This window comes from Ipomoea nil, unplaced genomic scaffold, assembly GCF_001879475.1.
Source record: "Ipomoea nil cultivar Tokyo-kokei standard unplaced genomic scaffold, Asagao_1.1 scaffold2704, whole genome shotgun sequence".
Lineage (NCBI taxonomy): Eukaryota > Viridiplantae > Streptophyta > Magnoliopsida > Solanales > Convolvulaceae > Ipomoea > Ipomoea nil.
Genome location: NW_017619132.1, coordinates 802,967 through 819,452, shown reverse-complemented (window position 1 = coordinate 819,452; position 16,486 = coordinate 802,967). Strand labels below are relative to the sequence as shown.

At 38.4% G+C, this 16,486-nt stretch overlaps 2 protein-coding genes across 3 annotated transcripts; both read right to left on the bottom strand.

The window, feature by feature from the left end:
- Positions 1 to 570: 570 nt before the first annotated feature.
- LOC109156063 (nucleolar GTP-binding protein 1) lies at positions 571 to 5,450 on the bottom strand. The gene is made up of 14 exons (XM_019303860.1): positions 5,352 to 5,450; positions 4,862 to 4,995; positions 4,416 to 4,536; positions 4,245 to 4,309; positions 4,011 to 4,124; positions 3,840 to 3,914; positions 3,146 to 3,184; positions 2,996 to 3,067; positions 2,673 to 2,786; positions 2,282 to 2,353; positions 2,156 to 2,192; positions 1,707 to 1,819; positions 1,354 to 1,560; positions 571 to 1,224 (listed from the first exon to the last, which is right to left on the bottom strand). The coding sequence occupies exons 1-14, from the start codon at positions 5,398 to 5,400 to the stop codon at positions 1,120 to 1,122; spliced, it is 1,317 nt and encodes a 438-aa protein (XP_019159405.1). The 5' UTR covers positions 5,401 to 5,450; the 3' UTR covers positions 571 to 1,119.
- Positions 5,451 to 6,293: 843 nt separating this feature from the next.
- Positions 6,294 to 11,725, bottom strand: LOC109156062 (dynamin-related protein 1E-like). 2 transcript variants are annotated; one of them, XM_019303858.1, is made up of 15 exons: positions 11,425 to 11,724; positions 11,123 to 11,186; positions 10,930 to 11,037; positions 10,708 to 10,809; positions 10,425 to 10,475; positions 10,272 to 10,333; positions 9,923 to 10,013; positions 9,750 to 9,814; positions 9,216 to 9,410; positions 8,996 to 9,115; positions 8,832 to 8,902; positions 8,212 to 8,437; positions 8,043 to 8,093; positions 7,524 to 7,895; positions 6,294 to 6,699 (listed from the first exon to the last, which is right to left on the bottom strand). In XM_019303858.1, the coding sequence occupies exons 1-15, from the start codon at positions 11,563 to 11,565 to the stop codon at positions 6,571 to 6,573; spliced, it is 1,848 nt and encodes a 615-aa protein (XP_019159403.1). In that variant the 5' UTR covers positions 11,566 to 11,724; the 3' UTR covers positions 6,294 to 6,570. The 2 variants fall into 2 exon arrangements, with proteins under 2 accessions (XP_019159403.1, XP_019159404.1); XM_019303859.1 differs by lacking the exon at positions 8,996 to 9,115 and having other exon boundaries at positions 11,425 to 11,725.
- Positions 11,726 to 16,486: the final 4,761 nt, after the last annotated feature.

Sequence of the window (16,486 nt, the reverse complement as noted above, 5' to 3'; positions counted from 1 at the left end):
ACCTGAGAGGTGATTCTCACTTGAATGCATAAATACTAAATTTTATGCTGCTTGACCATATAGACATTCTTGTGGGTGGTTACATTTGGGGCTGTATGTGTTTGATGCACATTTGACTATGTCTGTCACTTCTAAGTTACGTAGTATTAAGATTGTAAAAGCATCCTCATTAGATGGAAATTTTTGCAGAGATGACTAGGAGAGAAAACATGGGAAGGGAAAGAAAATAAGAAAAAAAAAACAGCAAATGAAATAACACGCCCTGCGAACGTGTGGTGTGCATGCACCCGGTTGGACGCTTTGATTGCCCTCACACGAACTAGCAAAACCTTTTTTAGTGTTGGTAGGGCACACTTTAAAATGAAAAACCAAGGTTTTTAGAGGAAAACTTTTATTATTCTCTCTTTCACCGATGCTTGGCCCCCACAAAAAATCAGCTAAAAACCATCTATTGTAGATGCCCTAAGATATTTCAATTATTATCTTAATGTTAAAGTAAATATGAATGCATTTCGGGGCCTGGATTCCCTTGCCCCGAAAAAAAAAAAAAAAAAAAAAACCCTTAAACAATGAATATGAATGCAACTTCTTGAGTGAATAGCGGTAAACTGCAAGTTCAGAGATTTGAAGCACCATTCAAGTGGTGTGTTGCTCTCATTGTCACCTGCTATAGGAATCGATACTGAAAAACGTCACGAATCTAAACCTATGGAATTGAAGCTATGCAGAAAGAAAGAAAGATTTAACTATATAGAAATGGTGGGAACAAACATGGAAGAATAGAATCCGATTCCACATACAGCTGTCGTGGGTGGGCTTGGACGGTGGAGAACTAGTTGAATGTTTACCAATCGAGTGCAGTATCAAATCCAGTGTCAAAAGAGATCACAATGCAGCATATCTTATCTTCCTCTTTTGGTTAAAAAAATGTTAGATTTATGCCCGGCAAGAATCTGGCACCAACACTGCTCACAATCTTGTCAAAACTGCGTTCTTGGCAACAGGTATGGATCGGGAGGACCGAGGGCTTCATGGTTGCATAATCTGTTGAGGATGTTAGTTGTCGGCCTTGGAGCCGGAGGCTCTGCTGGAATATACAAGGATGTGTTTCTCGGGAGTTCACAAACCGACTATCTGGGGACTCCCGAGGTCTTCTTGATTGCTGTTGTGGGTTTTAATCCTTGCTGATTGAGAGATAAGGAGATGATGGACTCTGCTCTTTAACTGCAAGAGCCAAAACGAAAATGCTGGAGTTAATCGAGGACCACGCATTGGTTTTTAAAATGATAGACATCCTAGGAAAATGCTCATTTGTGTCTATATCTATATATGCAAGGGGAACAGGGTACTAACATCATCAAGCCCGACTTCGTTCTTTACTGACACGTGTAACGCTCCATCAGGTCCCATTTTCCGATACCTCGCCAGCTCAGAGTCATCGGCTTTACCATCTTCTGTTACAAAGATGACAGGAGATTCTCGCAGCAAGTCACATTTAGAGACAACGTCGAGCCAAATATGATCACTAAACCGGGCTCTTATTTCCTTGTAAATCGCAAACTGCACCAGAAAAGAAAAGCAATCAACCTTGGAAAATAACCCATTGAAGAACAGATAATTTCCTAGAGTTTATCAATAAGAATTAACGAGCATTTTGGCTAGGTTGAATATTTCCCATATCAAAAAGTCTGAAATACGCAATACACCTGATCAGAAGGTGATGTCCCGCATTCCCCAGATAAATCATGGACGTAGAGTACAGCAGTTGGCAAGTGAGTGAGAACAGCAAGCGTCAACTTTTCCAAATTGTTCCTGTCCTCTGCAGATTCAGTCGAGGAAAATAAAATACAAAACTAAAACTACTAAGGCAAAATCTAGCTTCACGTTATTTACTAAGTCATTAACAACAAACTCGTTGGATAGTAAAACAAAATTTTTGCCTCTTGCATTCTTTAGGCCTGGCCTGTTAGGGCTTGAGTCCATCCTTTATCTTAGTTTCTTTATATTAGTATAGGCCCAATCACAAGGGCTGAGTATGTGTTATGGTCACTTTTGGACCATCAGTTGTAAGACATTTTAATTCCTTTGCTTAATAAAGTTTTGTTTTTTGTTAAAAAAAAAAAAAAAAAAAAAAACATAAAGACCTGAGTCATACCATCATGCCTCCTCAAGATACCAGGGGTATCAGTGACCTGAAGACAAAAAATACTGTAAGTGAAATTGTAGAAGAAATGCATGGAAATATGGGTAAAATATACTAGCATTCGAGACAATGGCAAACCTGAAAATTCTGGTAGCTCAATGTAATATGGCCCATTAAAATTCCTCGAGTTGTAAATGGATAATTGCAGATCTAAATTATATGCAACAGAAATACTCAGTTGTCCATTTAGATTTAACTTCAGATATCAGACCCATAAGTAAATACATTCGAATTACACTAATTTTGCATTATTTCTTGTTTTAAAATATAGCAGTATATAAGTATTGAATCGCATGAATAGAAGTAGAAGGACCAAATGACTGAATAAGAGCTTCCCGAAGGACCAAATCAGAGTAGCTCTTATATCTACCTGAAGGACAAGGCACTTGCTGTCATAGCAAAAGACCATTTCTAACAGTTAGGATACTGGACAGTGTTCATAAAACAAAGAGACCTATGGAGTGCATACCTCAGGTTTCCCTGTTGAAAGTATACGAACCAAAGATGATTTTCCTACATTCGGAGCCCCAACAAGACAAAGAGTTGGTGTTTCCAAATCAATAACTGGCATTGCTCGCAATGTCTACAGCCCAAAGTAATAGTCAGAGAAAGGCAAATTGTGAGGTTTCTTAATTTAGAACATATATTGCAACCATCTTCAAGTCAAGAGAGTTACTTTAAAATATCAAGTCAAATAAATGGAACAGGAAATGATGTGTGATGAGAACCTGAACATTATTTGCATGATAAGAGTAACCTACCACGCATTTCATGTTTTCTACAACCTCTTACCTTGGCAATGTCCAACAGTTTGTCGACAGCCTTTCCTTCACTTTGAAAAATTTCTTCAAGTTTTTTCATTCCCTGTATATTATATCATAATCCTGATAATTATCTACATTACATGAACAAGTCTCATTCAAAGTGTAGATAGTTGTTCACCTCACTCAATCGCTCCTCTGCCTCACGCTTTGACATTGACTGCAAAGTATGTGATAATTTAGCTTGAAACCTACCAGTAGAGATGAAATTGGGAAAAAGGACAATGCATGGTAAATTGAAGAAGAAAAAAAAAAACAAAATTAACCTATTAATATAGTGAGAGAAAATAGGTGTCAAGAAACTTCCAATGGATTATTATATCATCAATTCCCCCACCCATCAGTGCAACTCTCTAATAAGACATGCATATAGGATATTGTACCTGTTTAGCACAACTAAAAAGATGGTATATTTTATGCATGTCGTGTAGTTCATACTTCATAATCCATCAACATTCATTTGAATCCCCATATCTGCTAAACTGCCCCATGCTTTTAGCAGTTCAGGACATATCAAAACAACAAATTATATTCTTTTCATTATCCAAAACCTTAAACTTCTTCTGCAGAACTTCAACATGATAGCACCATTTCCTGAATCTGAACATTTTAAGCACTATCTATCTTTAACACCTAGTACAATTTTTCCAATTACAAATGCAGGAGATTACATATTATATTCAATCTGAAAAGAGTAAACCAGGCGTTCATCCAGACAACTTATGAAATTAATCTACCCAGGGTATACAAGGATAAAAGATGTAGGGGCAGCAAGAGAGGCAAAGTGGTTATCTGGTGAAAGAAAAGACTTCTACCTTGGCACAGAGAGAGGCATGTTCTTTTCCAACTGATACCACCTTCTTCCTTAATGCTTCAATCTTTCCCAATGCCTGCCAATGATAATAGCTATAAGACCAAGATGAATAAGGACAAATATGCATGCTCCAGTCAACCATACAAAACTTGAGGCGTATTTGAAGCTTTACCGCTTCATAGTTTCCATCTCCAAGTGTCAACTCAATCAAAGATCTTTCATAAGGGTGCAAATATTCTTTTCTTGGGAAAGTCTCCTTATACGTCCTCAATGGAAGAGCAAGCTCCTGCAGGTGGAAATATACAAGCAAAATGTTAATATGAAATAATCCATTTCTTTCATTTGAGACAAGCAAAAGCACAAGTATCATATGTACATTCTTATTAAAAAAAAAAAAAAAAATTACCTTCAGTAACGCATCAAGCTGTTTTGCCCCCCGATTTCTCTCTCGCTTGGCAATATTTGCAATGCCTGTTTAAACACGAAAACTAAGTACCATGAAAACTTTCTTGTTATCTATTTTTTAAAATCCAGTTGGTGCCTAATGTTAAAATTAGCATGCATGTACAGAAACTACCCTTTGTAGGTGAAACCCTCTTTGCTTTCCTCAGTGCTGAATATAGTATATCTATTGATGGCATTACCATGGGTAGCTTTCTAAAGGCACCAGTGTTTTCTACTGTAGCTTTTGATTGTACCTGAAACAAAAGAGAGATTGCATATAATTCGAATGTCAAGAACACCCCAGTAGAGTAGGTCAGCAGCCAAATTAAGGCAGATAAGAGGTTTGCATAAACATTGCTTCTAAAGTCTTAGGAAGCAATAGATGCCCTAATGGCTAACATTGTTCAAGGTGTCATTGGCAGAAACTTAGAAGCCAGCAAGAAATATGATTGCAGGTGAGCTGGGAGGCCAATAATTCCCTTGCAAAATCCATAATTTTACACTCTCCTGCATGCTTTGGATTGAAGCATGTGGACATTTAACCTTTGTTCTCGTACAATGGTTCAGAAAGATGCTTACTTTGTCGCTATCCAGTTTGGAATCATGACTAGGAATATAGCTGCCATTCACAATTTCATAAGCAGTAGTTTGCACTTGCTTACACAAGCATGTCATTGGATGCATAACTCTCCCAGGAACTGTACGCAGACCTACTGTAATTGGAGGCAAAATCATTCATTAGAATGACAAGAAGAGTGAGAACCACTATGCAACAGAAATATGAATGCATTTACACTATCAAATTGGTACAGAAATGGAGGGGTAAAAAAACAAACTTTCTCAGCTGGAGTTTGGGTATCAAATACCACTGACACCAAGCCAAAAACAAACAAACAAAATTAAGCGAATATTGAAATGAATTTAGAACCCCAAAAGAGCATTCCCGAAACATAAACACTGAAATCATACGAGATTTCTGCACATGTATGTCTGTTTATACATGCACGAGCGTATATGTAAGAGTGCTTATACATGTATTTGAGAGAGACAGTGAGAGGGAGACGAATACGTTTTGGGAACGAGGATGAAGGAATTTGCCATAGCTGTAACAGACTCATTCCCTTTCTTCACTAAGCACTCAGCTGGATATGGAGCTATGGAAGCCATGTTCTTAGAGAAGAGGGTTTTAAGAAATTTGGTTAAAAAATAATCGGGTCAATTGTCGGGATTAAAATGGGTCGACAGGATTTTGGTTGCTTTAGCCCAAATCTCTGTTGGGCTCTGCAGAAAAGCCCCAAGTATATCACGGACCAGGGTCCACCTTGCAAGATGGACCCAGGTCCAAAATACACCATTTACATATTGAATGTTCACAATTTACATACTTAATGTTCACAATTTACATATTAAATGTTCATAATTTACTTTTTACAAAATTGTAAATATTAAGTATATAAATTCTGTATTTTGGACCCGAGTCCACATAATAATTTGCCCTTCATTATTATTACATTATTGTAGTAGTAAATTGTGAACATTCCGTATGTAAATTGTGTATTTTAAACCCAGGTCTACAGAATAATTTGCCCTTCATTATTGCACTATTGCAGGAGTAGCATCTACGTGTTAATTTTTCAGAAGGTAAAAAGTTTTATTAAGAGAATAACGTTTTAGAGTCCAATCGCATTCGTCTAGTGGATGAGAAGTCTTACTTTAAGATTTATTTCTAGAAGTAGGATGTTGGCAGGTGGGGGTTCAATTCTATTACGAGCATTGAAGATTTAGATTTGAATTGGACTCATTGCGTGCAGAAGTATACAATTTAGTGTTGAGTCTAGAAACTTGCAGGTGACACAAGTTAGCAACCTGCACAATGACGAGCAGTGTCATGTTCTTTTTCAAGAGAACTATGCAGTCTATGATGAAATGTTTTGTAGTACAAGGCCTTAGAAGGTAAAGCCGGCGGCACAGGGAGTGAGGGAGGCCATGTAATTACTGGGGATGAGAGGACTAAAAAAATCCATTATTCTTTCGTCACAATAGTATGTACGGCAGAGATATGCACAAACCATTCTATTTATAGCCAAATAACTCATTGAACAAAGCATCAGGAGTGCTGTCAAAACTAAGGACAAATGTATCAGTTGTCTGTCAGCATCTAAACGGGAGTAACACTACACACCAAACAAAGTAATTACAACGCAGAACAAGTGAGATTCAGCAACAATCTGGATTCATGCAGATCACGAACTGAAATATCATACCGGCATCTACAACGTTCACTAATATCATCGAGCCCATGATACAGAGTCAATCTCATCCCTTGCTTTCTTGTACAGTTCAAGCCTCTTGGCACACTGCTGTCTCCTCTCCATCAATGCTGGATCTTCATCTAGCAACTCTGCAAGTGCCTTACCCTGGGGCATATAAAAAGCTTTTAGCATGACTATGCAACAAGAACATACATGGTATGTAGTATGGTGTTCCAGTTGATCTATGGGACAAGCGATGACAAAACTGATAATTCTTAGATTGAGTTAACATAAATGCGTTGGCATAGTTAGATGTTAACTAAGACCACAGTCATCATCCATTCACTGATGGTTGAACCTAAGTAGATGTAGTCGAAGAGTGGAACCGTGATGAGTATGCTTACTCAAATTGGAAGTTCTGTGAAATTCTCGGCCACATATGCCAGTTAACAATGGAATGCTTGTTATGTACTCAGAATGAAAGCTTGCATTTAATGGTTAATAACTTAGATTGTAAACCAGAGGCACTGTTCTGCATGCATATATCTGCTAAACAGTGGTATATTGAAGGTTCAACCGTGAACAAATAAATGAGTGGGAGGGAGATAGACTGAAGTTGAGAAATGGCAAGGTGGAGCCATGGCAGGTGATAGAGCAACAAGTGAGGATGGCCCAAGAGAGAAAACATAGTTGAAGCCATGGCTGAGTGTACAGAAAGTCTGGAGAGTGACTGAGAGGAGGGAGAGGAGAGTCCTGGTTTGGATTATTTTGGCCAGATTTAACAGTTTCCATCCTGACTATTAAAGATTCTTGCTAAATTTGTTGAAATGTTAGAATTCAGGAACCTTGGAAACCATTTTTTAAGTTCCAAGGTTAAAAAAAAAATAATTCAAAAAGTCAAGTCTTTATTCATTTAAAGCCATTTGATTTTATTGCAGTTGTATAATCAGACATAGTCTTAAATCACCAAAAAAGGGGAAGAAATGTACCTCTTTCCCCCCAATACGTGTGTAGAAGTGATTCAGTAAAGACTGTTTGGCCTCCTTCACTTGACAGTGAACCACTGCTTTGGGAATAGTGTTCCTGAGAGTGTCTGATACCATATTGACATAAGATGATACATTTGACCCTATCCTCCTAAAGTGACCTTCTGAATAATTGTCCACTGTTGTAGTTGCAGCTGCTTTTCCCCCTTTCTCCACTTCCTGGGGAAGTTTCCTGAAGAAATCAGCTGTCAGGTAGGCAGCTTCCATGTCAACAAGTCTAACTACTGTCTTCTTACTTTCCTCACGGAACTTTTCCAAGGCTTGATTGGAAGCTGCAGCTATTGCAGTTTGCAAACTAGGAAACCGCTTCAACTCCTATTCCATCATTGAAGTTAGAAAAGGATAGGAAGGGTTAAAAGTGGGAAGAACATAAATAAACCTGATAAGCAATGCCTCTTGTAACCCTTTAGAGCAGGAAAAACAATAAATACAGACACACACAGATAGAGAGACAGAGTTTACCTGACATTCCCCAATTGACTTCCTCACAAGTTCCTTCAGAACAAAGTGAACCTGATATTTATTGAATAGGTAAGCTACAGGTTTAGAAGATTAATATTTAATACAGCACATAAATAAATATACACACAAAAATTGACTCCAATAAACTAAAAGTACAATTAACACTTACAGCATCTACTGAAGCTTCAGCTGGGCCTCTAAAATAATTCAAAGCTCCCTCAATAAGCCGTCTATAACCTTGCTCGGGGGCAATCAAGTGAGGTTGGTAACCATCTGCCTCTGAAACAACTTTCCTCACATTTTGAATAGATAGATGGCGATCGAATGGAAGTTTTCTCAAAGCTGCAGGAAGCTGATTGTCAAAAACCCCATAGATTCTATCACCACCTGGCCGGCTGATGTAGGTAACAAATTCAAATGTGGGTCAGCAATAGAACTAGATATGCAAACCAACAGGAAAGAAAACAGTGACCATAGGTAAATAGACATACAACTAATAACAGATCATGCCTTGTGGTCTATACAAAGTCAACTACTAGACTCTTTAAATTTATCTCAATGAGACTAATGCTAACAATAGCCTCACAGGCTTTTGCACAACTACACAATTGGTGGTGAGCAATCGTGTAGTCAATTTCCCTGCAACGCCTTATAAGTGTAATCCAGTCGTTTTCATTCTCAAATTCATTATATTTTGTAATTTGGCTAGTAAAATACGGAGTACTTCTATGCTCCACAGATGGTGAAAGCAAGGGTATCAAGTGAAAATGGAAATTTTAAGTTGCATACCCTCCATCGAGATGCTCCTTAAATATCTTGAAAAAGGCACGGCATAGTTCCAATATAGTGTAGAGTTGAGCCTGAATAAAAATTTTAGTCACTGAATAAGTAAGAATGTCACTCAATTATAAGAATAATAATGATGAAACTTGAAAGAGAAGAAAGCAACTGACCCCTGCATCAACCCCAATAGGCCTACCAAGGTGGTCCAGTTCCGACTGAAGTTCATCAATGCTTTTGTTTATTAAAGAGGTAATGCTTGGTATTCTTGCTCTTATTACAGACTCCAAATGCTGAAATCAAGATGTTAACAGTATTTCACAGATCTACACTTTGTGCAAATAATGGATACATGTCTATTAGAGGGTTTTAGAAAGACACCCCAGAACACACCTTTGAGAGAAGCTTTGCCAGGTACTCTGAACCCATTTTACTCGAGAGGTGCCCATATTCAGGACTTGTAGCAAAATATTCACGTTCCTTTCTCCTTGCAACGATCATATCAACATTTTTGTTTATATCAGCTTGGGAACGGTTTACAATACCCACCCAAGGGTGTTGCAAGCGATAAGCTCTTCCTTCAAGAACCTTAAGTAACAAGAAAGCAACTTTAGTAATGAGAAGGATTACATATTTGGTGGTCAATAGCAGTATATAATTTACAAAAACAGAACAGATTTAACTGAACTGCAAATGCTCTAATCCTATATAAGTGCCAACAAAAAACTTAGAAAAGAAGCTCTCGAGAGATTATAGAAGAGGAACAGAGAACTCAACCCTATGCCCGCATTGGTTCATTTATACATCAAGTTAGCTTTGTATGCACACCAAATTTAAAGAACAAACAGAAAACTAGAAAGAGTCTTAAAAATGGGGTGTTTGGGAGAAAAAGGTTGGGGAGAGGGGGTGTGGAAAGAGAGCACTCACATCCAAAGCATTAGTTCCTTTATCCATCAGATCTAGCTTTGTAAGCACCCCAAATGTTCGGTCCCCTGTATGAATGAACACAATTTTCTTTAAATAATAATAATAATAATAATAATAATAATAAATGACATATTGCAGGTACAGAATGGCACGAAGATTCACAATCAATATACCTGATGGATCCACTTCCCTCGCAAGTTTTATTGCATCTGATGTGGCAATATCCTGATTGGCTGGGGATATTGCAAGTATTATGCAGTTTGGCTACAAAGCCATGTGTAAGAACAATAAATAATTCAGAATGTAACTGATGCAGTGTGATCACATAAGTAGTAACTAGTACACATTAGAACAGGATAATAATGGCATGACAGTATAGAACTATAGGTTGAGTTGAAAGCATAGACAAGTTGACACACAACGCAAAGAAATAATAGCCAACTAGTTGCAAAATGCCTAAGGATTTATCCTACAGTACTAGATCAATCCAAATATAGAAACAAGAAGATGATGCTGCATTACCTTGTCAACATAGGTGCGAACCATGTTTTCAATTTCTTGGACTATACTTTCAGGCTGCCCCTCTGCAGTGCACAAGTTTGTTTGTATTTCGATTACCTTAAAAGAATCAAAGCAATCACCCTAGTGAAGAGATAGAAAAAGTAAAGCACTCACCAACAGCAACTTTTGTCAAACCAGGCAAATCAATCAGTGTTAGGTTGACCACTGTCAACATAATACAGCCATGGCAAGGTATCAGACTGTCAGCAAATTAGCAAGGTAAATAGAGTTGAGAGAGATAGAGAGGGGGGAGGGCAGGGGGATGGAGAAGCTGACAATTCCCAATAAATCAAGGAAATTTGCTTAATTACTCCATGAACTATGGAATTTTTCAGAAATGCAACGAAACAAGCATAAATACTCCTTTTGCTTCTGAGCTACAAAAAGAAGGGTATACCATTGGGTGAATAAATGCTGAGGTGGATGGGAACAGGAGAAATCTGTTTTGTTTTCCCTGTTAGTCTATCAGTTTCATCCTGAATTTCTTTGCGAACTAGGGCTGCAAAAGAAAATCCACACTGTCAAAATTGCATGTCCCAGCATATTCTTGTGATCAAGTGTGCTATAATAGACAACTTAATAGAGAACTTCCGAGTACTGTAGATGATAATTCACGTACAGAAATCACTGAACCGTCTTCTTGGTAAATGAGCGAATTCTGCATACTCCTCCTGCCCATCGTTTGTCTTGTGCAACTGTAACACCAAAGGCCGCCTCGTAACAATCCCTGTCAAAACCAAAGAGGAAAGTTCAAACAAAGTCAACACATAAGCATCAAACGGAACACAAAATACACACTATTTTCTGCTCACCGGACCCTCGGGGAAGAAAATCCCGTCCAACTACGCTTTCCAGCACAGAAGATTTTCCAGAACTCTGAATGTCGTTACAAAACAGTTATCAAATGCAAACAATTTGCCGTGCTCGCAAGACAAAAAATAAATAAATTAACACTACTCCTTTGCAGTATAAAATCAAACTCGAAACAAAACTATCTGTTAAATTCTCACATTCTCTCTTATTTCAGCTCATATTTGCTAATTATCGCTTTATTTTCACGCTCAAGCCAAGCTCAACAGCAGCTACAGAATCGAAGGTAATTGAGTTAACTAACCTGACCGCCGACGACGGCGACGGACGGAAGTGCGTCCCAGAGAGAAGAGAAAGAGTTGTCGTCGCCACCGTAGTCGCCGAGAGCAGTACAAGCTCTCTGAATACGATTTACCAAACCTATCAAGCTCTCCATCGTCGTCATCACTACACTCTCTCCGAGCTAAGCTAAGCTCTAGTGCGACAGTTCAGCTCAACTGGCAATTGAACGATGAATAATTAAGCAATAAAAAATCAAGCGCCACAATTATGAACACAGAGAACTCTGTGGACTTGAAAACAACGCCGAGTGGGACAAAGTAGTTTTAGAGAGAGAGTTTTTAAAGTTGCAGTCCTTATCTACATGCCAAAATGGAAGTCGGACAAAATTACGGGTTTTGTGCTTTGGGCCTTCTGCGAACGTTAGTAGTTAGATCTGACCCAATAAATTTAAATGGGCTATGGGATGGTAGAAAGTAGAAACTGCCTGTCACGAACAGGGCAAATTATGCCGTGGACTCGTGTCCACAATACACATTGTGGACATCAGTCCAAAACGATATCGTTTTCAGAAAAAATGACGGTATTTCAGTTTTAAAAAAAAAATCATTTTGTCTCGCCGTTAACGGCGTTATTCATTTGTGAAATTATGAATGTATAGTTATGGAATTATGAATATACAGTTATTGAATTATGAACATAGAGCTCTGACATTATGAACTTACAATTATGAACATATAGTGATAAAATTATGAACATAGATCTCTAAAATTGTGAACATAGAGTTTCAAAAATTATGAATTTACAGTTATTGAATTATGAATGTACAGTTACGGAATTATGAATGTACAGTTATGGAAGTATGAATGTACAGTTATTGAGTTATGAATACAGAGCTCTGACATTATGAACTTACAATTATGAACATATATTGTAATAAAATTACGAACATATGCTCCTATAACGAAGCGGTCTGAAATTAAAAAAAAAAATGGTGGAAGATAACGGTGCCACTAACGGCACCGTTACCGTGTCCACAATGTATGCTGGACACGGGTCCATAGCATAACGATTGTCACAAACAGCACGGAATTAGACTAGTATATGATATCAGAGCCCATAAGACTTATTTGGGGCAATTTATATCATAGATCCGTCTACATAGTATTATATACACTGAATCAAAACGTCGAGATACAAAATTCATACTCGTAAAGTAATCGCAACACAAGACATATATACATGTTATATATTTACTTATTTTTCAAATCTGATTTAGGTACAGAATTTATGTTCAATTAAATAAGTATTAATTAAATAAACTAAGTAAATTACAGTAATTAGGCATACCTTGTATGCCAGAATGATACGCCATGTAATCCCCCTGATTTTGATGGCGTCTGGGGACATGTGAAGCTGTCTCACAAGGTTGCCCGTGAGCCTACGATAACACTGAATAAGATCAAACAGCTTAGAGCAGGCAATAGAAAACAACTTATTATCGAGTCCACGTGCAGGTGAGGGCAGATTTGGAGGCGTGCACAGAACAAGTAAGCGGATGAAACTCTTAGGAACCAGGTCTCCATCTCCATCTCTTGACACAAATTCACTTCCTTATAAGCTAATAAGAGCTAATAAATGAACTAATTTAATTAAAATAATCAAACAGACTTACAAGTTGTGAATGAAATCACAGGATCCGAAAGATTTGAAAGCACAGCAAACTTAATATACTTCCCCATTTCAACTAAATCAAACACCTCACTGAAACTCTGGGACAAGACAGTATACATAGGCTGCCGCGCAAACATATCCACGGTAGCTAGCTCGACATAATCCACAAATGGTTGATGCAACATACAAAATAGAAAACGAGATCTGATACCAATTGTAACGAGCTCTGATACCAATGGTAATGATCCTGATAATTTGCAGTAATCAAGAAGATGGAAATAGACATAAGAGAGGATAGAAGAGAGAGAGAGAGAGAAATATGAGAAAGTGTATTCAATTTCAAAAGCATACTCTCAGTACAAATCTATTCTATATTTATAACATTCACTAAAACTAACTCTCAACAAACTCTAATGATCCGACGTTTCATTTCCTCTCTCCCTCGACGATGGTGAAATGCAAGCGCAACTCGAACATTGAAATGAGTCCAAAGGAAAATGAAGCTCAAGATAATTCACAGATATTTGGTTGATGCAAAAATAATAATAATAATAATAATAATAATAATAATAATAATAATAATAATAAACGCTTTCAGAAGAAGCTGAAGGAGGAGAGACGCTTGAAAGAGGATGAGAATGAGCGACGTCGTCGCCGAAAACTGCTTGAACGGTGTCCTTCTAAAGAGGAGCATGAACTGCGCCCTACTGAGAAGCGTCCTGAGGAGCGAGAACTGCCTCTGCCTGAACGCGTTACTGAGGAACGAGAACTGTCTCTGCCTGAACGCGTTACTGAGGAGCGAGAACTGCCTCTGCCTGAACGTGTTACTAAGGACCGTGAATAACCTCTGCCTGAACGGCCTAAGAAGCGTGAGCGCCGCTGTCACCGAAAGCAGCGTGAACTGCGCCTTACTGAGGAACGTGAACTGCCTTTGCTTGAAATCCCTGAGAAGCGTGAGCACCGCCGTTGTCGAAAGTAGCGTGAACTGCCTCTGCCTGAACGCCCTAAGAAGCATGAGCGCCGCCGAAAGCAGCGTGAACTGTGCCCTACTGAGAAGCGTCCTGAGGAGAGAATTTGGTGGAAAGTTTTGGTGGAAGGGAGAGAATTTAATATCAAGTTCACATACAGATGGGGTAAATTTGAAGACGCCTCCAGAACACGTAAGAGGATGCGATTCATAAGAACCATGAAAATGCTATCATCCTCTATTGACACGAATTCAATGTAACGAGCTTTGATACCAATTGGACATCTCATCTCTCAAACTAAACACATTAACCCTTAATTTCTCCACCAAATCTTTCGGTTACCTGGAATTGTGTATCAATTTTGAGGGTCAACTCCTCAATTTGAGCATCCACCATGTCCAGTCGAGCTTCCATGGTGGTAGGGTTTTGTGTTCCCATGGATAAGAGCTTCGATACCAATTGTAACGAGCTCTGATACCATTTGTAACGGGCTCTGATACCAATTGTAATGATCCTGATAATTTGCAGTAATCAAGAAGATGGATTTCACTAGAATAACAAAAATATGCTACAACTTGCAGTATTGTATGTGCAAAGAAATAATGGAACTATTTAGTAGGAGCAGTCAACCAATATGTGTTATCCAATACTAACAAAGTAGCAGTAAGAAAGTCAACCAATATATGCCAATACTAACACCAAAGTACCAATATACGCCAATGCTAACAAAGTAACAGTAAGAAGAACCCACTAGTATATGTCATCCAAAATCTAAAAACCGATGGTAAGGATGAATTCTTCATCTCCAAATCCTTCCAGATTTATCCACAAGACCAATTTTCCATTCAATAGATAAAATGTAACTTGAACTCCTTCTTTGGCAGATGGAGAGAACCTCTTCCAACACGTTGGAGTCCAAGTCAAACACCATCTCCCTATCTATGTGGTTGATCTAAATACACAATTAATGAAGTATTAATTAAATAAACAGTAATTCCTGATTGATCTAAATACACAATTAAATAAGTATTAATTAAATAAACTAAGTAAATTACAGTAATTAGGCATACCTTGTATGCCAGAATGATACGCCATGTAATCCCCTGATTTTGATGGCGTCTGGGGACATGTGAAGCTGTCTCACAAGGTTGCCCGTGAGCCTACGATAACACTGAATAAGATCAAACAGCTTAGAGCAGGCAATAGAAAACAACTTATTATCGAGTCCACGTGCAGGTGAGGGCAGATTTGGAGGCGTGCACAGAACAAGTAAGCGGATGAAACTCTTAGGAACCAGGTCTCCATCTCCATCTCTTGACACAAATTCACTTCCCTATAAGCTAATAAGAGCTAATAAATGAACTAATTTAATTAAAATAATCAAACAGACTTACAAGTTGTGAATGAAATCACAGGATCCGAAAGATTTGAAAGCACAACAAACTTAATATACTTCCCCATTTCAACTAAATCAAACACCTCACTGAAACTCTGGGACAAGACGGTATACATAGGCTGCCGCGCAAACATATCCACGGTAGCTAGCTCGACATAATCCACAAATGGTTGATGCAACATACAAAATAGAAAACGAGATCTGATACCAATTGTAACGAGCTCTGATACCAATGGTAATGATCCTGATAATTTGCAGTAATCAAGAAGATGGAAATAGACATAAGAGAGGATAGAGGAGAGAGAGAGAGAGAAATATGAGAAAGTGTATTCAATTTCAAAAGCATACTCTCAGTACAAATCTATTCTATATTTATAACATTCACTAAAACTAACTCTCAACAAACTCTAATGATCCGACGTTTCATTTCCTCTCTCCCTCGACGATGGTGAAATGCAAGCGCAACTCGAACATTGAAATGAGTCCAAAGGAAAATGAAGCTCAAGATAATTCACAGATATTTGGTTGATGCAAAAATAATAATAATAATAATAATAATAATAATAATAATAATAATAATAATAATAATAATAATAATAAACGCTTTCAGAAGAAGCTGAAGGAGGAGAGACGCTTGAAAGAGGATGAGAATGAGCGACGTCGTCGCCGAAAACTGCTTGAACGGTGTCCTTCTAAAGAGGAGCATGAACTGCGCCCTACTGAGAAGCGTCCTGAGGAGCGAGAACTGCCTCTGCCTGAACGCGTTACTGAGGAACGAGAACTGTCTCTGCCTGAACGCGTTACTGAGGAGCGAGAACTGCCTCTGCCTGAACGTGTTACTAAGGACCGTGAATAACCTCTGCCTGAACGGCCTAAGAAGCGTGAGCGCCGCTGTCACCGAAAGCAGCGTGAACTGCGCCTTACTGAGGAACGTGAACTGCCTTTGCTTGAAATCCCTGAGAAGCGTGAGCACCGCCGTTGTCGAAAGTAGCGTGAACTGCCTCTGCCTGAACGCCCTAAGAAGCATGAGCGCCGCCGAAAGCAGCGTG